At 32.6% G+C, this 11352-nt stretch overlaps 1 protein-coding gene across 2 annotated transcripts in view; it reads right to left on the reverse strand.

Moving 5' to 3' along the window:
• The window catches only part of LOC127717519 (uncharacterized), a 159821-nt gene that overhangs the window by 147618 nt on the left and 851 nt on the right, over nt 1–11352 (reverse strand). For both annotated transcript variants that reach the window (XM_052223198.1, XM_052223197.1), the window contains exon 2: nt 233–312. In XM_052223198.1, coding sequence (XP_052079158.1) covers nt 233–310 — 78 coding nt within the window. In that variant the 5' untranslated portion in view covers nt 311–312. The remainder of the gene's footprint in view (nt 1–232; nt 313–11352) is intronic.

The raw sequence follows: 11352 nt of genomic DNA on the forward strand, positions 1-11352 counted from the left end.
ATAGCAATACTCATGTGTATTTTATTTTCGTACATTTATATTTCTATTTTCTGGACATTTATTTTGCTATATCTCGAAAATATGAAATTTATATATATTACCATTTTTGTTTTTTCAATTTTCCTATACATTTGGATATGCTCTAGATGCATGCAAAATTTCATTTAAATCCCTGAAATCGTCCATTTAGTGACTCTATGTACCTTTATAATGCATGTACATGTATACTCACTGGCTTGATTTTGACTTGATCTATAAGGTGACGTACACTTTTCCCTCCACTTGCTCGCTGTCGAAACTTTGTTGTCATTTCTGAAATTTATTTCATTATCTGGTGAATCTCGAGAATTCCTCACCCAAACCAGCACAGTCCAAGAACAAACCATAAACATCAGTTTGCAAATGCTTGACTTATCAGATCGATACGAAGCACAAAAAAACTCATTTTTTTTTTTTAAAAGAGTCAATCTTAGAGTACAAAATAGCTTGGTGTTATATTAGCGATGTTTGATAGTTATCATGCTTGCAATTTTCCAATTGGGTAATCAGTTTTCGTATATTTTTTTTTTTGGAGGGGGCGGGTAAAGCAGTGGAAACAACTTACTTTGCCTGACAGCAACTGTGCTGTTACACCACTGTCCCAGGTTAGAAGGGGGATGCCTGCAATTATGTTTATGCCCGCGACAAGTCCCAAATCAGGAGCCTGTATTTCAGTTGTTGTCGTTTGTTGTTGTATATCATTTTTGTTTTGTTTATTGTTTTGTTTATAAATCAGGCCGTTAGTTTTCTCGTTTGAATTGTTTTTCATTTGTCATTTCGGGGTCTTTAAAAGCTTACTATGTGGTGTGGATTTGCTCATTGTTGGAGGCCGTACAACGACCTATAGTTGTTAAATTCTGCGTCATTTGGTCTCTGTTGGAGAGTTGTCTCATGGGCAATCATACCAGATTTTTCTTATTTCCATACTTTTTGAACGCTATCGTTTTGGAAGAAAATAGATGAGCAAAGGCTTTTATAATGTCATTCCAACCAGAGTCGTCCTTCAGCTGTCAACAGTCAACTGAGAAAACGTTATGGTATACTTTTTTGTACATTATACTAAACAAATAACAATGACATTATCAGTAGTATTGTAAAATCCAAATCCTATAAATAGGTGGTAAAGGGTTTAAAAATTATTCAAAGATAAAATTAGGTTTAAAACGTTATACCCAAACGCGCATCTCGTCCTCTTTAGACTAATCATTGACGCTCGAATCAAAACTGGTTGAAGGCCAAACAATTACGAAGTTAAAGAGCAGAAGGACATTGAAAATAAAAAATCCAAGTATAGTTTGTACACGCCTATGTCATACTAGTGTGAATATAGTCGTCTATGACTGGGGAATACAACCTTACATTCGAATATTTTTAACAATATAGGAACAGTTTCGTACATATACTTCACAGCAACAAATGACCAAAGATATCAAACCGGCAATTATAAAAGGGAGTTCGTCTTGAACTTACAGTTAGATGAGACTCTGAGCATGACTTTGCTATGAAGAACAGCAATAAAAACGCTGTTCCTCTCCTTTTTTTTCCATGTTCATATAGTTATTTTTTTGTTTTGAAATGAAACACCTTATCTTTCGTTTTCAAACTTACTTTGCAATGTGAAAAACAAATACTTCTAATTTTAATTGAGGCGATTGACAATACATCTTAGTTGTAAAATAAGTAGATGCAGTATGATTGACATTTAGACAACTATCCACCAGTGATGGGAAGAGAATGAAGACAACTGTACAGGTGACAGTACGGCCTTCAACAATGAGCAAAACCCATACAGTAGTTTAAGCTATGAAGAGGCCCGTAAGTGATAAAATATGAAATAGTCAAAAGAGAAAAATAACGGTCTAATGTATTATAAAAACAATTTTGAAAAGTAACAAATATGAAAGACAGCAACCCCCAATAACCACTGCAGGAACTACATGATCCTGGCTTGGGACAGGTACATATAAAGAATATGGTAAAGTTTAAAATATTTGTGAGCGATCAACCCTCATCCCTTTCCTTACCGGGACATATGAGAAACAGCACATTATAAGAAAAAAATGTAAAACTCAATCAAAAAGGGGCTTGATTGGCAAATCGGCACGAAGCACAAGAAACAACTTGTGAATTGACAAAGGACACACAGCCCTACCCACAACATGAGATAATTACATTGACTCAATCTGTAACTGATTATGACGGCTTTAAAGATTTGTTTGTCTTTATTTCTTATAAAACCAAGTTAATGGTACAAAGAAAGACATTTTTACATATAGTTACATACAGATTCTGCGCATGACAAGTTTGTACAAAACGAGCATAAAAAGATGAGAGATCGATGATCAACCTGGAAACATACTTCTGTATTGATAATTCTGATTAATTTACACAAATTTTTCAAAACCCGAATATTTTTTGAAACAAATAAACTGCCGAATTTTAAAACATTTACTCGGCTTACACAGTAAGGTTGAAGAAAAGCTCTTCTACTTTCTGTTAAAGCTGTACAGGTTAGAATATAGTGAAATTCATCACCTATCTCTCGAGAATTACAAAGTACACAGTACCTTTCCTGTCTAACAATTCCAAGCCATCTACCGGTTTCTATAGGTAACCGGTGATTTCCAGTTCTAAACCTACATAAAGTTATTCTATCTTTATAAGGTAATAAGTCTAAATATTCTTCAAATTCCAAATTCTCTTTAAATTGTATATAACATAATGCTTTTGGAGAGTTTTCCAGTTCTTATTTCCAAGTCTGCTGAAATTGATCAAATATTCTCTGTTTAATGCTCAACTTTAACCATTTTGGATTAAAACTGTAATAACTCTGATTTATCCAAATATTTGAAAATCCATGTTTATTCAAGATATTTTTTATACAAATCAACCATTCAAAAGTATATCGTTGAGTTTATAAATATATCTATACAGAAAATTTGTCAATTTCTGATCAGAACCATTTGCAATGTTAGACCAAAAGGTTGCCATACGGTGTTCCACATATACTGACATAGGATAAGCGCCTAGCTCTCCATAAACCATAAAGTTTGGGGTTGATTTTTTCAAATTTAACAAAAGTTAAAGGTTATGTAAACGGACCTTTTTCAGGACTTCATACATAGCTTTGATGGCTTTACTAATGAGTTGATTTTTAGCACTAGTGAAACTACCCGTTTTGGAAAAAATAATGCCTAAATATGATATATCCTTGACAATTTCTAAATCATTACCACCAAGTGTAAAATTTAGATTGTTTGACAATCTGCCATTGCCAAAAATAACAATTTTTGTTTTAGTTGGATTAACCTTCAGTTTCCATATTTCACAGTATTTATAAAATGTATTTAGCTGATGTTGAAGATCTTGTCCAGTTTCAGAAAATAAAACAGTATCATCTGCATAAAGTAGTACATAAAGTTTCAAGTAAATGTTAATTTGTTCTTCTATTTTATTTGTCATTGAGCTTAAACCTAATACATTATTTCTATGAAAAAATTCTTCCAAGTCATTCAGATAGAAAGAAAAAAGATATATGTTCTTGCCCATAAAAATGTGAAAAATATAATTGAATACTGAAATTTTGACAGATTTTTTTCAAATTGATACGAGAGTTGAATTAAAATGCATATATCATTTCTTTCTTATGTTTTATTTTTGCTTTAATTGATAAATATCGTTTGAAACCCTGTAAAAAAAGTATTAAAATACATTAAAAAAGGATCAAAGATTAATTAAATTAGACTATTTCAAACGCAAAATTACCTTTCTTTTTGTTCCTAGTCAAAGAAAATATTCTATGTTTTCATGGCGAAATCGATTATGTCTGAATTACAATCAACTTTTATGATAGCGCATTGCCGTAAACGATTTCATAACGAATATATAAATATTAAAATACCTTGAACAAACATTACTTTGTAATATATTCATATAATGCTAATCCGTTAAAAAAGCATTGGTACTACATACATCTAAATCGATCCGTCATAAATGTCAACTTATTTTCTTCTTGAATAATATAATTACACAATTGACTTTCAATAAAATGTGGCTGATTTAATGATCATTAGATTCTGTGCCTATTTCCAATTTTCAAGGCCCATATGAAAAGCAACTAATTTGTAATACTTTTTTTTTTGTATATTTTTTTAACATTTTTTTCCCAATTATTTTTTTAACCCCCCCAATAAAGCCATGCCCCATTTTATACGGCGTGTTTATTTTATATATTAACTTCATTCTAAAAATTATGTCAATACGTTTAAATGTATGAAGGAAAAACGAACGATGTGACGAACGAACCAACGAACATACAAACATAGGGAGGATGAAAGGAAGAATGGATGGGGATTAGAACGACTTCAGTGCATCCTTTGCATGTTATTGGATCATCATCAGCAACATCAACATCAGCATCAGCTTCAACGTCGTCATCGTCAACATCATAATCATCATCTTCATTCTCATTATCATTATCATTATCATTATTATCATTATTATCATTATCACCATTATCACCATTATCATCATTATCATTATCATCATTATCATTATCATTATCATTATCATTATCATTATCATTATTATTATTATTATCTTTTTTTACCTTCATATCAGGAACGCTCAATGCCAAATATTTGAAAGCCAAGGATGTATAAGAACCGAAACAGTTGAATAGCTATACAACCCTAAAAAATAGCCAAATCCATCGAAGATCAATTTTCTCTGAGGGAGTTGAAACCTTAGCTTCTAAATAATTTCAAAATTCATAAACGGACAATTTTAGAAAGGTTTGTTACTAAACTCCGTATAATTAATTACTGGACAAAATGATTAGCTGGAAATTATAAAAAAAAATCTGCAATTTTATAGAAGTTTTCATCGCATACATATAGAAATGATATAACTACTTGATGACTGTGGTTTGACATTTGTGTGGGATAGTCGGTAGTTTTATGAGTGATACATGGCTTTATACTATGTTCAAGTGAAATCCATATGAACAGTTTCAACAGACATGTCGCAATAATGTACATTGTTGGGTACACAAATCATCAAAAGCACTCATCTATCATTTTTATAAAGAAAACTGTGAACTAAAATATGATTAACCTAAAAGTTTAGACGATATATTATTTCTTTATGTAGATTTAGAATCCTAAATTGCCAATTGAGATTGGTAGATGGAAAATATTGCAACTGCATGATTAAGAGAAAATAGAAATTGATTATTTTGTAACGGTGAGCTCGGAGATGAATTTCATTATATTTTTACATGTTCTGTATTTAACTGATGACCGTAAATATTTATTCGAGAAATAATTAGAAACCCACCAAATTCATTAATATTTCATGAACTGATGAACAGTATGATCTTAACATCAAAATTTATAAGGTTAGCTAATATTCTTGTAGGCTCTCATAGTAAACCATGTAGGTCTACTTAATTAAACTCCTATTCGTTTTAACATCTGTTATCATGTGCCTCTGTCTTATTCTTATATTCTTTTGTATACATGTCTGTACATTACGCATTATGAAATAATATATTGTGTGTATCTCTATAGCATGTAATGTAGTATGTTGGGAAATAAAGACATATAGAGAGTGCACTATGAAGACCAAATAATACTGATAGATTTATTGAATGATTGATTTTGTTTCAGTAGTTTGGCTAATCTTGTTTTTTCCCGAGGTTTGCCGATTTTAGCGGACGTGCATGCAGTAAGATTTTTAACAAAAACTCACAGAACTTTGGCAAATAAACACAGGTAAACAGCTTAACTTCACCCCCCCCCTTTTCCCCCTAAAAAAATTCAAACCCCCAGGAACCAAAAAAAAAAAACAACCATGATAAAATCGGTATCGGGTCCGTTCGCCCTGATAACATGTTCGCCCTGAGTTCGTTCGCCCATAGAATCCGTTCGCCCTGGGTTCGTTCTCCATACTTTTATTATATTAAAAATGCTGATGGGAGTTTTTAACGACCTTGATTGGCTATACAGCCCTTGCACGGTCGGTTATCAAAAAATATTAATATCAGAGACATGTAATACAATGTATTATGTGTCTCTATTAATATTAAAAGTTAAATAAACTTATTCAGATATTTATATGGTATAAGTTCTCGAAATTCATGAAAACACATGGAAATATTTAAAAGTAGATGGCTTGTTTTGGAGCATTAATTGTTCATAATAAAAATTCTCACTGATTTTCGTAGTAATTGTCTTTGATTGATTAATAATAAAAACAACATTTTGTTTTAAACTAGTCAGCTTGGAATGAGTAAAATAAATGGTGTACGAATTGAAAACATGAAAAGGATTTATAAGTTCTGTCACTGTTCATTTATTAATATACTGCATAAATTGACTGACTAGAATTATTAATATGTTAACAAATATCAATAAAGATAAATACATTGTATTCCAGTATTCTACAAATCAAAGGAAAATGACTATTCGGTTGCAGCAATACAAATAATTGGCGAATTTTTCAACAAAATTTAAACATACTCTATTCAAATAATAAACATTATGCAACTAAACAACAATAGACAAAATAAAAATCAGGGCAAATGGACCCTGTGCGAACAGATATATACTAGGGCGGATTCTATAAAATCAAACGAGACAAAACTTTTTAATCAAACAACAAAACAAACTAATTATAAACAAGACAATACGATGCTATATGTTTGGAACAATATTGAAGACCCCACTCAAACGGAATCCGGGTCCGTTCGCGCCCAATCACGTTCGCCCCCATGCACGTTCGCCCCCTTTCACTTTCGCACCCTACACGTTCGCACCCAAAGTCCGTTCGCACCCTACACGTTCGCGCCCAATTTTTATTGGTTTTGTGTTTAATAATTTGTAAACGAGTTTTGGTAAGTGTATTGCTATAAATATATATTTTTTCATTGTTTCTAAATAAAGTGAGATTCTGACAAGGTTTTTTTTGTGTCATGGTAAATGGTAAATGTATTGCTATTAACATTTTTTTTCATTGTTTTTAAATAAAGTGGATTCTGACGACCAGTATTTTAGTTTTGTGTTGAATAATTTTTAATCATGTTTAGGTAAGTGTATTCCTCTCTATATATCTATATATATACAAGTCTAAATTGAAAACAACGTTCAAACCTATGATTGCGTTGGATAAAAACCGCAATTTTTATACGTGTGCATGTAAAACAAATATATATATATATATATATATATATAGCACAAACAACTTTAGTTGTTTGTGCTGTATTTAGACCCCTCTAACAAGAAATTTGTTTTGCATGCACACGTATAAAAATTGCGGTTTTTATCCAACGCAATCATAGGTTTGAACGTTGTTTTCAATTTAGACTTGTTTATATTTTTTCGTTTGGGCTTGTATTATATTTGCCTTCGGGTTTATATGATCCGTTCATCCTATTTTGACTCCTCAAAATTCAGGAGTCTATCCTAAATTGAGGTAAATTGTATGGCTTTCCAAATACCGTTTCGATTCCTAACATCACTGAAGAGACATTAATTGTCGAAATCCGGATATGGTGTACAAAAACCTTTGCACCTTTTGTTTGCGGTATAACATCTTTTCCGCAAGTTTATTGTTTTCTGTTTAGTATTAAATTTATATTTAAGATCCATTTATTACATCGGTGATCCGTTTATTTGGCAATCGCCAATGGCAGTCAGCAGGGTTTAAGAACATTGTTCGACCTGTTAGTCAAATGCGTTTTGTTAAAATATACTTTTTCACTTTTTGGTCTTTTGGAAAATGTTGTTTGTGCTGTATTTAGACCCCTCTAACAAGAAATTTGTTTTGCATGCACACGTATAAAAATTGCGGTTTTTATCCAACGCAATCATAGGTTTGAACGTTGTTTTCAATTTAGACTTGTATATATATATATATATATATAAAACGTCTGAATAATAGTCAACGATTTTTCCCACAAGGGCGCTGGATCGTTACGAGTAACGATACACGTACACAATAAATAAATTATATAAACGCCTAAAAAGTGTACACAACAACACCAATAACAAAAAAAGGAACTATAAATGTAATTATTTATAAATATTTCGGATAACAGATATCCTTCATCAGTAAATATGATTGTGATGTTGAATGAATCATATATCAGTCTACTTAGATTAAACTATACAAATCTTGAAATTTATACAATAAAAATGTCAAACCGAACATCAGGTAAGACGCTTGCACAATTCTAAATATGTGTTAAACACGACATAGGTTATATGACTAATTACAACAGAGAGTTCAAATATATGCTTTAAATAAAAATAATAATGTGCGATATGAACTAGCACAATTCTAAAGCTTTAACGGTGACGACAGTTATGATGTTACAAGAACGATTGCGTCAATAAGAATTCCAAATAAACAGCACTGAACGATCTAAATTTGTAAATATTTCAAATTTGACAACGGTAGAGTAGTTGCAACAGAGTCTGTGTATTTAAACATCGCAAACAAACGGCCGTTAAAATATAATAATAAATTTTGACTAAGGTTAACTAGTTGAACGTGGCTTGGTACTTTTACATCCCTCAAAAAATTAAGCAATTTAAATTGGTATATTCAACAGATTTATTTTAGAGATGAGTAAGGTAAAGAAATAAAAACAGAGACTGTAATAAAAAGTAATACAACCCAAATGTGAAGCACTGCATGGAGTCGAACTACATCTTTTCATTTATCCCATTTGGTGCCAAAGTTGTTAATTTTCTTATCCAAAATCTTTCCCGAGTGAGTCTATCCTCCCTAGACCAAGCAGAGTTGTGGTCAATGATTGTAATGGTCAGTCGATTGAGATCTGCCTTAGTGTGGCCAGGGGATCTCAAATGTCGACTGAGAGGGAGGTCTGGCTTGCATTGGTAGTCGCTACGATGACCGTTCATTCGTTTGTGAAACGGCTGTTCTGACTCGCCAACATACTGTTTACCACATTTACACTGTAGGAGATACACAACATTTGTAGTCTTGCAATTAACATTGCAAAATATGGTGTATTCTGTACCAGTGGAGTGACTGTTAAAAGTCTGGGTAACCAGTATTTGTTTGCAAGTCAGACATCGTTTGTTTCCGCAACCCTTGCAAGAGCCCACAGACGAAGAGCCTGCTTGAGAGGATAAATCAGCTCTCACCAGCAAGTCTTTAAGGCTTTTGGGCCTACGGAAAGCCAGTACAGGTGGCTCGGGAAAGATCTTGGATAGTTTAGGATGTTTTTCGATTTCTTTCCAATTTTCGCGGATTAGGTGAGATAAGTTGTCAAATTTAGGATGGTAAGTCAACACAAAAGGCACCCTCCTGTTGACCTTTTTGACTTTATATTGTAAAAGTTCATCTCGGCTGATGTTGTTAGCACGAGAAAAACCTTTATCAATGTCTTTTCTTTTGTAGCCCCGGTGTTTTAGGTGACCGCGAAGTTCTTGTAGTCGTTTTTTTGCAATATCGTTGGTGGAGCAAATCCTTTTTATTCGTATGGCCTGGCTGTAGGGAATGCTCTTGGTGCAATGTTTAGGGTGACAACTCAAAGGAGATAGATATTGGTGTTTGTCTGTGGGGTTACAATACAGATCTGTAAATATGTTTCCATCCCTCACTTGCGTTGTAGTGTCAAGAAATGTGATCTTAGAGTCAGAGATTTCATATGTGAATTTTATTGAGGGATGGGCATCGTTGGCATGTTGAATGAACAAATTTAGTTCTTGTTCAGTATTATCCCACTTCATGTCAATATCATCGATAAATCGGAACCAAGAGAGGGGTTGATAGAGAGAAGAATTGAGAATTCTCTGTTCTAATTTCCCCATAAAAATATTGGCATAAGACGGGGCCATCTTTGTTCCCATTGCTGTTCCATTAACTTGGAGAAAGTGTTCACCATTGAATGTGAAGTTATTGCATTGTAATACCAAAGTAAGAAGCTGGATGAGACATTCAGTCGGTGGATGTAAGGTGTTACGAGAGTTCCAGACTTCCCTACAGGCTTCAATACCATCGTCATGGGGGATGTTAGTATAGAGGGAGGTAACATCAAGCGAGACAAGGATCGTTTCAGGTGGGAGAGGGTTCAAAGATTCCATTTTCTTCAGATAATGTGTTGTGTCTTGTATATAGGATGGTAAATTTTCCACATGTGGTCTCAGATGAAAGTCAATAAATTCTGATATTTTCTCTGTAGGGTGGTCATTGGCGGAAACAATTGGTCTACCTGGATTATTGACTTTATGTATTTTGGGCAGAAGATAGAAACGCCCCGGCTTTGATTTTTCAGGTTTTAAATATTCAAATGTGTTTTCATCAATATGTCCCTCTTCACACATGTTTTTCAGGTTTGTGGTGATCTCTTTGTTGAATTGAGGGGTGGGGTCAGAGTCTAATTTCTTATAAAATCTCTCATCAGAGAGTTGACGTTCTGCCTCTTGAATGTAGTCACATTTGTCCATGACGACAACAGCGCTACCTTTATCTGCTGGTTTTATTATAATGTCGTCTATTACAGTCTCTGTTTTTATTTCTTTACCTTACTCATCTCTAAAATAAATCTGTTGAATATACCAATTTAAATTGCTTAATTTTTTGAGGGATGTAAAAGTACCAAGCCACGTTCAACTAGTTAACCTTAGTCAAAATTTATTATTATATTTTAACGGCCGTTTGTTTGCGATGTTTAAATACACAGACTCTGTTGCAACTACTCTACCGTTGTCAAATTTGAAATATTTACAAATTTAGATCGTTCAGTGCTGTTTATTTGGAATTCTTATTGACGCAATCGTTCTTGTAACATCATAACTGTCGTCACCGTTAAAGCTTTAGAATTGTGCTAGTTCATATCGCACATTATTATTTTTATTTAAAGCATATATTTGAACTCTCTGTTGTAATTAGTCATATAACCTATGTCGTGTTTAACACATATTTAGAATTGTGCAAGCGTCTTACCTGATGTTCGGTTTGACATTTTTATTGTATAAATTTCAAGATTTGTATAGTTTAATCTAAGTAGACTGATATATGATTCATTCAACATCACAATCATATTTACTGATGAAGGATATCTGTTATCCGAAATATTTATAAATAATTACATTTATAGTTCCTTTTTTTGTTATTGGTGTTGTTGTGTACACTTTTTAGGCGTTTATATATATATATATAAATTATTTTTTTTCATTGTTTCTAAATAAAGTGAGATTCTGACAACGTTTTTTTAGGTGTTGATAAAATCTTAATCATATTTTGGTTAGTGTATTGCTATAAATATTTCTTTTTTATTGT

This window comes from Mytilus californianus, unplaced genomic scaffold (assembly GCF_021869535.1).
Source record: "Mytilus californianus isolate M0D057914Y unplaced genomic scaffold, xbMytCali1.0.p SCAF_10, whole genome shotgun sequence".
NCBI lineage: Eukaryota > Metazoa > Mollusca > Bivalvia > Mytilida > Mytilidae > Mytilus > Mytilus californianus.